The sequence below is a fragment of the Actinia tenebrosa genome, unplaced genomic scaffold, assembly GCF_029948245.1.
Source record: "Actinia tenebrosa isolate PJP-AT-01 unplaced genomic scaffold, QUT_ActTen_1.0 PGA_scaffold2__45_contigs__length_23673736, whole genome shotgun sequence".
Taxonomy (NCBI): domain Eukaryota; kingdom Metazoa; phylum Cnidaria; class Anthozoa; order Actiniaria; family Actiniidae; genus Actinia; species Actinia tenebrosa.
The window spans coordinates 21,502,586-21,519,885 of record NW_028292579.1 but is presented as its reverse complement, the minus strand read 5'-3'; the positions used below and the strand labels follow the sequence as shown (position 1 = coordinate 21,519,885).

Genomic DNA, 17,300 nt, shown 5'->3' with positions numbered 1-17,300 from the left:
AATGGAAGAGTACTTTGGGAATCAGCGCAAGCTCGGGAGGCGCAGCGATAATCCAGACATCCACCAAATTGACAATTATGAAACAATCGTTCAAGTCACATTTTAAAATGCAAATGTTTAAATTTAGCTTATGGTCAAATGAATAGAATACTGTTTTATGTTGTGCTATGACACTTTTTAATGGATGCTTTTATTGCTTCTGGACCATGATTTACTAATTTCAAACTAAAGGTCAATAATTCTTTTCTTTGCAAACATTATGATTGCAAAATATTAATACATATGAGAGTTAGTACTCTGATTATATGGATTGTTTAAAAAATGTGTTAGTAAACAATAATTTTCATATTCAGATTCGAAATTTAAGCGAATAGTGCAGTAATTATGCATTTGAACAATGAATGTTAAACTTCAATATTATTTACCTGTTTGAAAGGACTGACAACAATAAAAGTAATTCATATATGATGTCCAGAATAATTTTTATTTCTCTTCACCAGAGTAAATGTGAACCATTTATGATGTTTTCACATACTGATTTGCTATAGACAAAAGTACAATCAGTATGATTTATGAACATGATTGCAGATACAAATAACTAGAGTCATAACAAACCGTCTGGCATTATCTCTTCCTATATTCATGAATTTTTTACATTATTAGGTATTAAAACGATTTTGTTTTATGATAAGACAAGTGATCAAATTTACAACTGACAGCTACTTCTCTACTCAAGCCTTTTTTCATTGTCCTCTTCACAATTTCAAAATTGATATTAATATTACTTATTTCTTTGCGTAGTACTTTAGACTTAGTTTGTTTAGTTCTAAGCTTGTGATGCTGAATAATATCTTTAGCAAAAGAAAAGGATCTCACCCTTACATATAAATCTGCAATTGCATGTAAAACATCCCTAATTATATCTGTTGCTGGTACCAATTCTGAGTCAGAAACTATCAAAATTATAATAAGCAAGCAGCTCACTATCAGTTACTGACTTATCAGTTATTCCCTGGATATTTATACTTTGTAAATTGCCATCAGGAGATAATTGTCTAAAATAATGTTCTATTCTAAAGAAAAAACTTTTTGTGAATACTTTGTGATAAGTCCTCCACGGCTAAGATTTGAAACCAGTTTCTGGGAGTCACATCCATCCTCTAAATTTCCATCTTTTAAAATAGACCTTGTCTGTTGGCTTTCTGGTGGTTTTTTAGTACCATGCTTTTTGTGAAGATTATGCAGTACATAACAACTCTGACACACTCATACTGCAGACCAGCTGTTTCTCTGTCTGACAGTGCAGTTCGTAGATGTGGGCTGTTATCCTTGGAGGTCTTCAATTGCTTGCAGTATACAAGCATGCAATCTGCTACCTTGGTTGATAATAATGTGGCAGCATTTCTTGAGAGTCCTTTAAAGTATTTTGCAGAGTTTAAAGAAATTTCAGTATAGTACTTAGCATAAAACTTTTCAGTGTCGCCATTCTTTGAATATCCATCAAATGTAGACTTGAGCATCGCAAATTCTACACTGTCTTCCTTGAGTTCTTCAAATGAATAAACTTCCATTTCATTTTTAAATGACTGAGCATACAGCTGAGCAGTTTTAACTTTGTGTACGGCAGTTTTCAATATGTCTCAAAGGATGCTTGGGGTGAGAGTGATAGCTTATTCTTTTGGAGTCGCGATGTTGGTGTGTTTGGCTGTCCTGTGTCTTTGGTATCCTCCTCTGGTCTTATATCGTTTTCCACAGTCTCAACATACAATAACTTCAGGTTGAATCTACCAAACAAAATAAAAGAAAAAATATTAGCAACCTGGAAATTTAATAGCTACTTTTAAAAGCACACAGATACTGCAAGGAAAAAGAAAGTGGTGTCTCACTACGAAGCTGCTAGAGGATCTCATCTCATCCCATCTCATCCCATCCCATCCCATCTCATCCCATCCCATCTCATCCCATCTCATTTTATTTACAGCCAACTCTTAGGTTATCAATAGCTAGCGGGTTAAAGAAGAGACTACAAAACGTATCTCTGAATAATAAGAGATCAAATAAGAGGCTAGGAATCTACTACAGGTTTCCCCAATTACAATAGATCCTATCAACTAAACGGCATGAAAAAATGATTTAAACTAAACTGACCTAAATCGGTCCTTAGAACTTAACCTAATAATTCTCCAAGCTAACTAAATGGGAAAAAGGAACAAATGGTCTATACTGAGTAAAACCTTTCAATTAACTTTTCGGCTGTTTTGTGACAAGAAGAAGCCGTTGAGTATTTCGTAGAATTCAGATTCAGCTTGGTTAAAGTAGAAGTATCTTCATGATTCCATTTGATGCCAGGGAAGTTGAAGTCACCTGCCATGATTACACGGTCATAGCGGGAACAAAGAAGATTCAGCAGGGCTCGGAATTGGCCAATCCATGTGTTTGGAGAGTCAGGCGGTCTGTAGATGCAAGCAAACAGCATTTTACCTCCTTTTTGAATATCGCATTCGACTGCGCAGGCTTCGATGTTACAGGTTAGCTCGACGTTTTCAGTCTTTGCGAAGCAGTCATTTTTCGTAGCAATGAGAACTCCACCAGTATTCCGTCCACGTCGATCACATCTAAAGATGCTGTTTCCGCATGGTAGAATCTCCTTGTCATGAGTACAATCCTTGAAGCGAGTTTTAGTAACAAATCAAATACTAAGTCCAGTAGAATATCCTTGTCATGAGTCAAGAGAATGTTAAGTATTACTTCATATTCTCTTGCATGAGTACAATCCTTGAAGCGAGTTTTAGTAACAAATCAAATATTAAGTCCAGTTGCTCAGAGAAAGCAAAGTCTTCGAAATTTTTCAAATTTGAAGTACTGGCTCCAGAGGGAATTTTGTTGATACTGAGTGCGTGCGTTCCAACTAAACACTTTCAGTGTTGATCTTGAATTTGAGTTATCGTCTGTCGGCATGTTTTGAGTCTCGACTGTCAGCTCTGCACGAGCACTATGGAACGTTGATCTAGCCTTTGCGCGCGCACTCTATAGATTAACGGTTATAGCTCGAGCTGGTTTGAAATTAAATTCAATTACAGCAAAAGTAAAAAAGCGAGAAAATGACAGTTGAATTTGTTTTAAAATGAGAAAAACAAAAACAATGTTCGAAAACAAAGAGTAGAAAAAAGAAATAGAGAGAAAACAAACAAACACACATATATATACACACACACATATGCTAATTCCGAAAAAGAGAAAATGAAAAAGAATCAAGAATGGAATTAAGTGAAAATGAAAACGAAAAGACAGAAAAAATAGACCCAGAACTCTTGAAGACAAAAATGAACTTAGTACTTGAGGAAGTTCTCAACTATTGTGATGTAGTGCTGAGACAGGACGTTAGATAGATATCTAAGAAATGACCGCAGGAAAGCAAAGAGTTGAGCAGAGATATCAATGTTTCACCAAGAGGAGAAATGTGAAGAATAGGTCAGAGATGAAGTATGACTAGTAAGGTTGTTACTTAGGATTATCTACGAAAAAAGATACTAATTACGATGTAATAGAACAAAGAGTATCAGCGAGATGAAAAACTAACCTTACCAAGTAGAACGTGATTGAAAGAATTGATGGTACAGTCAAAAAGGTAGTAAAATAGTGGAAAAATGCGAAAATTCCGAAAAAAAAGATGGTGGACGTGCTAGTGCTTTTCGTGCTTCAGAACACTCATATTTCTTTTACCCCCAGCGTTTCAATTTGACTTTGATTGGAGATAGAGATCATGTATGCTAATCTGTAGTCCATAACGAAAATGTCCATGGACTTTGAAAGAATATTGACTCATTCATCATCATGGTAAACGATGTTGTTTTGGCCAACAATATTGATAGTCGTGGCAAAAATCTTTGAAAATCACCTTTGTATTTCGAGCCGACTTAAGGTCAGGACAACATACTTAAGCTCAAGACTGATATTTTGTTCATTATTTGTCATTCTACAACATATCAAATGAGCTCCTGATTCCAAGGATGAGCACCGAAACAATTTGCATTTTTTCATTTCTTGTACACAAAGCCTTCAACGAGATACCTGGGGCATTCGAGGGAAAATTCTTCGTACGATCAATAGTCCATCATTGCCACTAAACCTTTCAAATGTGACAAGAGTTGCTATAATTTAAATAAGACTTATGATACAAATGGAATTATTTCAATACAGATTTTTTCAATAGCAATAAGTTGTAATCTTATTGCCTCCGAATATTTTCCTCCAGTAGCGTAGCGAGGGGGGCACGGGGGGGCACGTGCCCTGTAGAAGGCACAAATGTAAAAACTGGACCCAAATGTAATAAGGGTCACAAATGTAATAAACTTTGGTCACAAATGTAATAAAGGTCACAAATGTAATAAACTTTGGTCAAAAATGTAATAAAGGTCACAAATGTAATGAACTTTGGTCAAAAATGTAATAAAGGTCACAAATGCAATGAACTTTGGTCAAAAATGTAATAAAGGTCACAAATGTAATGAACTTTGGTCACAAATGTAATAAAAAAATTTTTTGTATCAGTATCAAGGCCAAAACTAATTGTGCTTTTAATTGTTGTAAACTCAAAATCCATTGTACAACTGTACACCGTGCATGCAAATTTTCCACATTTTTTTTCTCAGATATTGTTTCTACAATTTCCAAATTCATTTAATTTTTAAAACGATTCACAACATTAAACCTAAAACAAGCTTTATTAAACTCGATCAACTTTTACATTAGACAATCAGATAAATAGGTATAAAATAAAGTTTACAACATCAGTATATCGTTTTCATGTTTTTCATGCATGTCAATTGATTTTGTGACATAATTGACTGACTTTTTTCTTATAAGCTTACACGAAAACCGTTAGCTCATTTCAGGGAGGTGTCCGCACTTACAGCACACCACCCTAGATCCGCCCTTGCTTCCATCAAGTTTGCAACTGAAACAGTTCTTCAGTACCAAACTCTTTAATACTTCGGCAGTTGACATTTAGAGGCCGAATTTTAACAAACAAACGAATGATCGAACAAACAAATGAATGAATGATGCGGAATGTGATGTTTTAAAGGGAAAATTATTTTCAGACTACTGGCATTAAGGCATGGTCTTGTGTTGCAGTTGTTTGGAAAAAAATCTTTTGAAAAAATAGTGATAACTTGTGATCGTCCCTAAACTGAACTAATGATCGACAACCATTGAGACATCAAATGAAAGAAAACACAAAAACATGAAAATGAAAAACGAAAAAAAGAAATAGAAATACAATATTCGACATTAATTCCATTTTATTATCAATAACAGCTCAACTTTATGAATAGAATTAGCATGTTTTTAAGTTATTTATGATCAATTTATTTTCGATAATGCAAGCCACTTTCGGATCATGTGAGTATTAATTAAAGTCAGCTGAAAGTTTTTTATTTTCTTATTTTATTAGAGTGTAAACAGTATATCCGTAAAAAATTAGTTTTACTAAAGAGTACAATTCTATTCAAATTATATTGTTTTCTATTGTTTAATTAGCACTATTTTGTACTATTTAGTAAATTGCATTCCGTGGATATATTACTTGCACTCTATTATATAGAGTATTGCATTCCGTGGATATATTACTTGCACTCTATTATATAGAGTATTGCATTCCGTGGATATATTACTTGCACTCTATTATATAGAGTATTGCATTCCATGGATATATTGCTTGCACTCTATTATGTAGAGTATAAACACTAAAAGTGTGCAACACTTTGCACTATTTTGTAGTAAGTTATGCTAATTAAACAATAGAAAACAATAGGAATAGCATTATTTAGCAGAATATAGTGGTATTTATTCTACACACTTATAGTGTTTGTTCTCTATTTGATTATATTTTTTTACTTGGACTGATACATAAGATTTCTTTCGGGTTTTTGGACATGTACATTTGTGACCTTTATTACATTTGTGACCAAAGTTTATTACATTTGTGACCTTTATTACATTTGTAACCAAAGTTTATTACATTTGTGACCTTTATTACATTTGTAACCAAAGTTTATTACATTTGTGACCCTTATTACATTTGGGTTCAGTTTTTACATTTGTGCCTTCTACAGCCCCCCCAAAATTTTTGGAAGAAAAACTTTTTGAAAAAAGAATAACAACCAAAAAAACATATTGAAACGAAAGAGGAAAATAAATTATTACAACCTAAGATTTAAGAATTGTTAATAAAATAATGTTTGTTTCTTAAATTTTTGTTTGAGCGTTTATTTGTTTTATTGGGGAGGAGTTTTTATTTTTTATTTTGGATCAATGCCCCCCGGCTCCTAGGTCCTCGCTACGCCCCTGTTTTCCTCCATATTTTGCTTATGTAATCTTATAGATCAACAAACTTAAGCTTCTAGCTATGTTTGTTACTGTTTCTTCTACTAAACATCGATCTTGAGATAACTTTTTCATTTTTAAGTTTCAAGTGCTTAATTTTTGATGTACAAAGTTATTAGTCAACATTGCATTTCACTTGTCAGAAGGTAAATCAATAAAAGGTCTGGTGCTTCCAAAACGACCTATTCAATGAAAATATTTTTTCGAGTTCACCTATTTTCATGACATGAATTCAAAGCAAGTCGATCACTGAATTAGTTTAGCCTTTTTTATACAAAATTATCTTAAATATTGATCATGCCACAAAAGTGGTTACTGGATATTTCTAGTATAGCATTAATCTATTCTGCATTATGTGTAAGACAGAAGATGATGCTATGAAATCAGAACAAGCATAAAATTAAAGTTCGTTAATAGTTTATACACATACAATGGGATAAACCTCTAAATTCCCATTTATATTTTCAAAATATTTTTTAAATATTTCAATTAAAACAAAGAGGACTCATGCTCACACCCTTATCACACAGGAGTATTTCAGCTTTAGGGCTTAGGACTAGTGAAAGCTTTGTTTTAATTATTTCATTTTTTTTTTTGTTTGTTTGTTTTGTTTTGAAAGGAAAGTCTCCTTACTTTTTTAGCCTCTTTTAAACTGTAATACTCTATGCAATCAAAACTAATTAAGTATTGTGAAAGGTGATGATATTATTTTGGCAAATATAATAAATGACACACAATTATATCTCACTTCTATAGTTAATCAATTATGTATTTCAAAAGAGCTAATATATAGTCAATATATGAGCTGTTTCAAGAAATAAAACCTGGAACTGAAAAGAAATAACATTGACTTAGAGTCACACAAAATGTATACTTCCATTTTAAAGTTTAAAATTTTACGTTTGACTAGGATATAACCACACTCCCAACAAACATCTCATCTACTGATCTTGTGTACCAAACAATGGAATTTTAAAATTAATACATAAGGTATACTAATGAAGCATTATAAAGAATAAACATCTGCTACCATGAATATATATAATTGATTTTTGCAAATAAACATTTTAAAAACCTCAGAATTGCCCAACTGAGTTCAGGAATTTTTCTATATATTTTTTATTTTCTATATGGTCTTTTCAACAGTATTCCTTTTAAACTATATATATATATAAACATATATATACATTTATATAAGACTGGTAGATGGAAAATTTATCTTCTTTGGTTTTTCACTTTTTGTAAAAAAAAAAAAAAAAAAAACTGAGGACAATGCACATGGCAAGGCCTCTGCTGTCGAAATAATGATGGCCTTTACCCAATGACTAAACACAAAAATTCAAAAAGAATTTTCTATTTTCAGTGCAAAGTGCTTATATAGAGAAATACATTACTATTTAAAAAAAAACTTGAAAAACTAGAAATTGAGAAAAAAATCATTTTTGACATTGTTTAACTTTAAATGCCACATTAACTTTGGAAGCACTAGACAACCTTTGGTTTTGGTATTCACCTGTAAGATTTTTAAAGAAAACAAGACCTGAACTAAACTATACAACAGCTCACAGCTATACACAACCTTACTTCCACTTTTTAGGTATAGTACTAAACAAAATATTTTCCCTTTTTAATCAAAGGAGTTTACATCCACACTAGACATAATCAGTATATTATAATATTATGAAGTTTTTTTTTCATTTATAATATATGAATATTGAACTGAAATGAGAGTAATATGACTGGAGAGATTCTAATATAGACTCTAATTAAACTAGCCTTTTAAAAGCAACTTCAGTCTGTATTCAAAATCGTCTTGAAACTTAAGCCTGGTTCACATATGATCGCAGACGATCGCAGACGATCGCTCTCGATCGCTCGATCGCAGAGTCCACTCAACCGAGGATCTCAAATTGAACTGTTCACATATGATCGCAGCCGATCGCCGGCGGTTTGTTGACACCTGAGTCCGCGAATTATCATTCAGCAGTAAAACAAAGTACGATGCAGATTCAACATAGACTTAAGAAAATAATCGCTGGCAAATCAAAAAGAAACATTCGACTTTATGATCGTGAATACTTCATCAGGGGAGTCATCACTATGAAGAACAGGACGTGCAATCTTAAAATATATCCCCAAACGGCAGTTGTTTACTTGCCTATATGGCTTACAAACGTAAATTAGCATATATAACCGTGTGTTGATACTTTTAAACCAGTTATATCTGGGAAAAAAACCTGAAAAGAAATACTTTTTCGCTTGTGAAAATCAAAAATATACACGTGTTTCATGGAAAACTGAGCATTGTGGGACACCTTCCAATCTCACGATCGCAGAATTCTGTTCACATATAATCGCAAACGATCGCAAACGATCGCAACCGATCGCAACCGATCGCAACCGATCTCAGACGATCGCAGACGATCGCAGAGCTGTTCACATATAATCGCACTCGATCGCCAGCGATCCTTTGTGATCGTCTGCGATCGTCTGCGATCATATGTGAACCAGGCTTTATGAAACTGGTTGAATAATTTATTTTTACTATTGTTTTTTTGCTTTTCGTTGTGTTTTTTGTTTGGTAAATCCCCAAACGAAGGCATATCTATGATTTTACCTCACGTTATTGAAATTGGTTGAAATGTGCGAGTACCAGAATTTATAAGTAAGGTATTTTACATGATGATCGGGGTAAAGGCATGTTCATCTATAACTTTTATTGCGATTTTTAAAATTTACAGCATCCCTGACTATATTTACTTGAATATCTTGACAATCGATGAGCTTTTCAAGTTCAGAAATTTGAAATAGACTTAGAACAAGAAAACAATAATATTCCTTATCTGTCTTTTTATCCAAGTAAGCTTACTCGATGGCTTGTTTTTGTCCGAATCAGACTGAAAACTTGACAATTCACCATCTATCGGGCATCGTGTTACTCGTCCGTATCGTTTTCTTGTTAAACTACGGCATATGATCCAGGTGTTTGAGATAAAAACTGCGATTTTCGGAAGGAAAAATGCTCAACAGGAATCGTTTCCTCGTCCGTTATTGTCAGCGCGCCTGCGATAAATTCAGCGGTAAACCACAATGCGCACTCTCAGTCGATATCTAAATTAGCTAATAAGCGGTTTTCTAGCCGTGTCGAGAACAACAACTTTATTCCCGAAGTTTATGGATTGAGAACTTTTGGGCTCCCTGTGGTGTTACGGACTTACTTAAGTCGATGACATATAGTGGCTTCGCCTCTACGAGGCATTAGACACAGAGGGTACAGTACTGTTTTACTTGGGCGAAATGACCAGAGTCATATTAGAAACCAATTCCACCCAACCCGTAGATCATGCACTAATGCTTGTACAGAACCATCATGAACAACCATGAAACGGTAAGTCTACCAAACAAGAAGAGTAAAGTGTCTGAACGAAAATATAAGAAGTCTCAAGAACACGGAGTGCATGAACCTAATAAAAAAATTTGGATTAATATGCCATCATCTAGAATGCGTAGATTCAGATAAGTTTAAACTTGACGTTGTAGGCCTACTGAAATAACAAAGTAATGGTTATTCTTCTTGTAAGTCTTTATTTCATTTACTATTAACCATTCGCCACCCACTAGTTGGTATTTAACCTAGTTTTTTTGTTTCATTAAAGTCGTACAAAATCGCTCAACTAGTACTGTGTAGAGCCTTGATCAAAAACGTTGTCGCTTTTATATAATGAAGTTTTACATTAAATGTTTTGACTTTCAGCTTGCTTATGCTTTTGGACTAATAAGTTATCTTTAATATATTAAGGTCTTTCGGCAATTTTCATCCAGAAATATTTTTTAACGATGATTTGAATTGAATGTTTTACAAGATCCTAAAAGTACCTGGCATCGAAATTGTTAGAGGTATTTCTCAGGAACTTGAAAATGATTTCCTTTTTTAACGTTAATATACGAAATCCTATAGTGATTGATGACCACATTGCCAAAACCGGAAATGTTAAACTTTTCTTTGTTTGCCAAGGATCACTTCATCGCAACCTAAGGGTTATCTACATGATACAGAATATATTTCCATCAAGGCAAAGTAAATCAAGACATTAGTGTGAATTGTCATTATTTCGTCATATTTAAAAATCCTTGAGATAAACTTTAAATTCTTAACCTCAAGCCAACCAAGTGTATACAGGGAAAAAATATTTTATCACAAAATATGAACACTCAATGAGCAGACCTTACGGATATCCGTTTATCTACTTAACGACAGCCAACCCAGATGATTGCGTATTGAGAACCAATATCCTTCCAGGAGAGGAGAAAGAGCAAGAGGAAAATATTTCTCGGGAATTGCTCCAATAACTTGAGCGACAAAATCTCGCACTGCCCCCAGAGATTTCAAGAATGCAAAACTTGAAAGATGAAATGAATAATCTTCTCAAGGATCCTGGTATAGATAAAAGTCAAAAAGCAAGGAAATACATTCAACTTCAAAACTATTATTTGCGTTACGAGAATAAGATAAATCACAGTACCGTGGGATTACTAACTGGCTCAACGTCACTAAGTAGCACAGCTTCAAAAATTCAGACCAATTATCTATCGAGTCCGCAATAGGGTGTTTACCGCTACCTCCTCCAGAACCTTCTAACTTTCTTCCTCCACAGCCATCATTTGCTGTCATACCCTCTCGTCTCCTAAAAGTACACTCAGTGAACCATTTCATTTTTCGGTCAATACCTTTATAAGTGACCAATCATAGTGCGTGAAATTACCTTGCCCTATAATAAAGCTAATTATTCAAATAAGAAATTTTAGGAATTGAATCAGGCGAGTCCATAGCGAAGAAAGTGGTGGTGTCAAAGGTGAATAAAACTGACCAATCAGATAACGGTAAACTAGACAGAAATTGAACTGATAACAGTGTTAGCCAATCAGATTATCACGTTCTTATACTCTTATTATATCGATGCGCTATCTGATTGGCCAGATAAAAATATTGAACTAAATGTCGCAATATGATTGGTTAATAATATTAATTTTTCATAGTGGTCACGGTTGGAGTATCCGCACAGTAAATTCCTCTGAACTTGAGCAAGAGACCTCGCTCAGCCTGCTAGGAGTCCAAATTAATCAAAAATATTGATGAGCATATCGAGACCGTTTGTACAAAGTTCTCCGGCACAGCGCATTGAAGTGTTGAGAAAGACAAGACGATTTTTCCCAATTGTTCAGCAATTGCTGTATTTAATTTGTATTTAAACTGCCATATATCTTCCTATATCAGTCTATTTTTGAGTAGAAATTACTATCATTTTTATATACTAAAAGCCAAAAAATGACTTATTGATTTTTCAGAACATTTTCACATCGCCAAGTTGTCGTTCTGGTGAAAATTCCGATTGTGTTTTTGCCTTAAAACACTAACGAAGTTACCCGCGCTTGTTCTTTATTTCTCAAGTATTATTTTCTTTTTTTTTTTTTTCTTTAATGCAGTGAGCAATGGCTTTTCAAGTTAATGGTTAAGTAAGACTTTCTATAGATATTAAGTTATAATATTTCACACACTTAACTGATCAATTCTTTATTATTTTTTAGTGTAAAGATGAATTCCAGTAGCACAGCATACAAGGACAAAGTGAGAAAAACGTTTAATTAAATATTAACTTTTAACTATAATAAACTCTAAGGAAAATTATATGTTATTCTCAAAAGTACCAAGGCTTATGAATAGCTTGTATTTTATCCCTTTCCATAGTAATTTTGGCAATCGCTCCTCCAAATTCATGCACACTCTATCCATTAATAGGCCCTAAACCACCACAATAGGTCTATGGTATATTGTTCAGTGGTGTGTTATTTCAGGATTTTAATATTCTTACAAATTCTAAATTACGTACGCGAATCAATTATTGTTTTAGCAGCATTTTTAGGTGGGATAATGAAAAAAATATAGCACTGCTGAGGGAAATGCGCCTGCAGCAGCCTTACCTTGAGAGAGTTGGTTCGAAAGAAGTTGGCTTAAAATGAATTGAAATCCCCAATTCCGTAATTACACTTCCAAGTTTTAAAGAGTCTTCAAGGGAACAACGCCCATAGAGAGAGGTTTTTAAAATAAGCTGTTGGGCACCGGACTTCAATGCTAAGGTGAGAAAAGAGGAGAACTCATCTGCCTGTAATCCTGAAGAACTCTCTGAAGCTGAACCACAACAAGCCTTGGAAGAGATTCAAGCAATAATAAGCAGTAGCATATCTAACAAATGGAAACCTCCGCAGACACAAGTATCTGAAAGGGCCAAGGCTATGTCGATTAGAGACAAGGCCTTCAAGATATGAAGCCATTCCAAAATAGTAGAGGCTGATTCTAGCAATTCAGAAAAGAAAAAAGACGTAGACAGTTCTACCAGTGATTCACTCAAGCCAGGAAGCAGTAGAAATAGGAAGGGAATTGATGCACTCGATTACATGAAATCAAAGGAACATTACTGACCCTGAAATAAGGAAACACGAAATATAAATAAATTATAAGTTAAATAATAAGTTAAAAATGAAAAAACAGGATCAAATGTAAGCTTACTTGTTTAAACAGAAGCAACAGCAGCAGAAACAGATGCAACAACAGATGCAATTACAATTTCTGATGATTGGTCTATTGTCGAAACCGTCAAAATCAGCAAGAATTGTTGCTATTTGTCTGAAAGAGAATGTTTAGTTTCCAGCCATTTCAATCTAGCTAACCATTCTCTTTCTGACTTCATTGTTTTCGGTCTTTATTTGATTAACGGCAACAATGATTGTCGCAAGACCAAAGAAATGCGGTTTATTTATCTATTGGGCACTCTTATTCCCAACGTGATTAATGAACGCTTTGCTTTCAACTAACCCTTTCTTTTGTCTTTTGATTGTTTGTTTTTGTTTCCTTGCCTACCATGTTCTCATTGGTTTCTTTTGTTTTAATCTATAATATAAACACTCCTTTCTACCACCTCTTTCTCTTTTACTCCGACGAAGGACTACCGTCCGAAACGTCAGTAAGTTTTTTCATCTTTTCACGGTGTATAATTTACCTTTTTATTATTACTGTTTCATTAGAAACACCAACGCAGCTCACACTAGTTTTTAGCTAGTTATCTCTTCTTAACACCTCTTTTCATCTATCTAAACATTGAAATAATTCAATCTAATGTAGTCATAGCTTCAAGGTTTATACAGGATATCTGTCTAGGGTTGGAGAAGTAATATTACCACAATGGTAGGTAACGCAATTTCTCTTAAGAGTACAAACCAAGTATTGCTTTTCAACAATACCTACTTTTGCTTTCGTCAATCGAGCTCATACCTCATATATATAGCATATTCTTATTATAGCCATTAAATCAACAGTGAAACCAGCTCATTCATTCCTATCCAGGAAGTTTGATTTCCATCCTTGTTTGTAACTTGCATTAATGAAACGAGCGTATCAAATTTCATTCCCGTCCTTTACCTCAAAACCTGAAAATGTTCATTTGTGAAAGGGCTTTTTGAACAAAATACACCACACAAATAACTTTAAAACGATGCTACAATTGTAGAAATATTTTTAGCTTTGCAAAAGTATGTGAAAGAACTAGAAAAATTGTATATAATACTTTAATTTTACCCATACTAGATTATGAGGATGTTATCTGGGGTGCATGACAGGTCTAATATAACTTTAATGAATAGGCTGCAAGTTCAACAAAGTAAGGCAGCAAAGATAATTCTTAATTGACCTAATTCACTATGACGTCACTGCTTGTTTATGTGGGGGATAGAATCGCCAAATCCAATAGAAAATTCAACAAAATTTGCTCCTAGCGAAACAGTTTAATCTAAAATGGCCTGGTTTTCAGATATAATGTGTGTTAATATGTACTAAAAAATATTCTGAGCGTTTGCTAGCTATTCTACTTCTCTTCGTGGAATGACAAGGTATTTAGAACAATTTTCGGTTAGTTTGCGTTGATTTGATCCCGCCCGACGACCATGATCCTTTGCGTTTAAACAATAGAATGTTGAATATTGTTTTGATGTGACGTCACAGTGAAGTAGTGCAATTTACTTGTAAGTTCGTCTAGTTCCTCAGCTTTAGAGGTTTTAGGATGGCAGTCCCTTGAATTTAGAAGACGTTTTCACCGTTGTTGTTTTGTTTTCAAAGCACTAAATGGCCTTATTGATTTTCGTTTCAATAATTCTCGCTCTAGTGAGCTACATAGCTATAATACTAGAAGTAGTCTTTTTAGGCGTCTGCCTAAATGCAGAACTAATTGGGGGCAAAACGCATCAAACTATTTATTTATTAAGCAATGGAACTCATTACCAGATAGCGTCACATGTGCTGACAATTATAACATTTTTAAAATCGTTATTTTGATAATTGTAAATAATTTTTAATTAACGCAGATTTTTTGAATGTCATAATTTTAGTGATATTTTATTCAGTATCAATACTTTTTCTTTTTATCTTAATTTGTTTTTAGTATTTGTAATTAAGTATATTTCGAGGCCCTTCATGAAAATCACTTTTGGTGATGTTGTTACCTCACGAAATAAAACAATATATATTATTCATTCATAGAATTCATATTTACAACATTCGCTTCATTATGCAAGCTTCAAAGTAGGATGGAAATCTAGTTTGAAACATCTCCAAACAGCCACTCAACAGACACTAGTAACTCGCTCATTGCCCTGTTGAAAGCCCTCGCGTCTGGATTGATTATAGGATAGTAAATTTGACGGTAAGGCGACAAAAGTTGAGGGCGTAAAGGATAGCCCACGTCTGCTCATAAACATAGGTGGTTTCTAGCTTATAAGGCCACGCAATAAATGTGAATCAGAAAACATTCCTGCAACATGCCGGCGCACTTCGACTGCACCAAACAAGTTAGCAATTAACCCATTGGGTATAAATAACTACTTTAAGTTGATTATGAATCCCTTTATGCCAGCATAAACCACTCTTTGATTTTTATTTGAACGTGATATTTGACGCAGTTCCGTCAACAGAACCATGGCAATCGGAAAGTGGTGATCCCATTCAAGTTATAGTTTGAGCATATTGCTCAAGACACACGAGAGAAAAAAGGTTAGTTTCAGGACGTTAGTCTATGCCCATGAGTATCATATACCCAGTCTAGAACAACTTTAGTCAGCATGCAGAGCAGATCTTCCACAGGTCTTCCAAATCTGTAAAGATTGCTATATCTGCAAGGATATGCTAGCCTTTCCAAGAGTTAACAAATGTCCTCTAAACCACTACAAACTGTTTCTTGCCAAGCAGCAGCGCCGGCGTCGCTTCGTTAGCGATTACTCTCCTTTAATAAGTTATTCAAATTTACCTTCAGTACAGTACTGAAGGTAAATTTGATTAACTTATTAAAGGTTTAAAGGAGAGTAATCGCTAACGAAGCGGCGCCGGCGCTGCTTGGCACGGATAGTACAGCGGTAAATACTCAGAGCGTACAGTCGATTCAAACCAGAAAGACCGTTGGTGGACGTGGTAAATATATTCATATCGTACAGCTGATTCAAACCAGAAAGACCGTTGCCTGGAAAGGACGTTTATTTTTAAAGATAAGTGAGCACTATTTATTATCCATTTAGAAACAAACGCATATCAATTCAATTAGAAATCTACGAATAACTGAAACAATCACACATATTCCAAAACCCAATCCGTCTGTCCTGGCGCCCTTGATCAGGGGGAGAAACGATGATACAAATGAATGTCTATTCACTCATTCTCTGGTAAAACAACCCCCAGGATTAGCATGACCATTATTTGGCGCGCTTTTACTATTTTAGGTGACGTCAACTAAATAGTTATCTAAGTTAGATAAATTTATCTAACTATTCAACAGTGAGACTAAAAGCACTCTAATGTGCTTGCTTTGAAAATCGACCAAAGGTTAGGCTGAGACAGATCGCTGACAGGGAACGTGGCTTGAAAGGCACGCACACACACAGAAATTTTCCGTGTACCCAAATGAGCAAAATCATTTTAGCATTCAATATATTACTTCATTCTTCATCCAATCTATCAGGTTAATCAATCTTTACTTATAAAAATAGTTTTTGTTTTATGGGAAACGTTGCTCAAACCCACACAGTAGCAGATATAGGGCAACCTCGCAGCACTTCACTTTCTATTAGAAACGGCTAGTATTTAAAGTTCATGGGTTGCGTAGGTGTCTTGGTGGAGTGCAAACATTAGTTTTACTGTTAGTGTTGTGCAAATTCTATTGTTTCCATTGTTTAACAACCACTATTTTGCACTATTTAGTAAATTGTATTTCACGTAATTGTATTTCAGTCTTTATTCCGACGAAGGACTAACTTCCGAAACGTCAGTTCCAAATATTTTGAAGACTTTCACGGTGTAAAATCTAGACAGTGTTTGATGTCACTTTATATTCTACTATACTATATATCATAATATTATAATATTTTTGAGACTCTCGACATATTAGTCTCGATTCTCGACATATTAGTCTCGACTCTCGACCAAAATCCAAACACCCCGGCTTGAAAAATTTTGCGTTTTTCTCGGAAGTGATTTTGCGTTCAGTTACCCATATGTACGCTGATTTATATTTATTTTGCTATCAGGCTCTCCTCAAGTTAAAACACTGATTGGAAGGCGACGTAGAGCTTAAGAGATTTATATTTATTTTGCTATCAGGCTCTCCTCAAGTTAAAACACTGATTGGAAGGCGACGTAGAGCTTAAGTCAGACTTCAGACTTTTCAAAAGAGATTTTCCTGAGAATGCGTGCTTGTGTGGCAAAAATGGTATAGTCCATTTTACAGTTCCCCTCCGGCCTTGACAGCGTGTAAAATATTCTTTAGAATTTGACTAAAGCCTGTGGAATTTTTAAGAGTTTCAATTGTTCGTGGATGTGT

At 34.4% G+C, this 17,300-nt stretch overlaps 2 protein-coding genes, 1 long non-coding RNA gene and 2 pseudogenes across 3 annotated transcripts in view; 3 read left to right on the top strand and 2 right to left on the bottom strand.

Annotated features, from left to right (window-relative positions):
• Positions 1-106, top strand: part of LOC116287678 (uncharacterized) — a 4,933-nt pseudogene extending 4,827 nt beyond the window's left edge.
• Positions 1-12,032, top strand: part of LOC116306172 (scavenger receptor cysteine-rich domain superfamily protein) — a 45,840-nt gene extending 33,808 nt beyond the window's left edge. The window contains exon 4 of the mRNA XM_089033869.1: positions 11,974-12,032. Within this exon, the coding sequence (XP_088889995.1) occupies positions 11,974-11,978 (5 nt within the window). The 3' untranslated portion in view covers positions 11,979-12,032. The remainder of the gene's footprint in view (positions 1-11,973) is intronic.
• LOC148909590 (uncharacterized) overlaps positions 1-17,300 on the bottom strand; it is a 37,720-nt gene that overhangs the window by 6,657 nt on the left and 13,763 nt on the right. The gene's annotated exons all lie outside the window — the stretch shown is intronic.
• LOC116301324 (scavenger receptor cysteine-rich type 1 protein M130) overlaps positions 1-17,300 on the top strand; it is an 81,950-nt gene that overhangs the window by 55,083 nt on the left and 9,567 nt on the right. The window lies entirely within an intron of this gene.
• On the bottom strand, positions 667-5,007 carry LOC116287677 (uncharacterized; annotated as a pseudogene).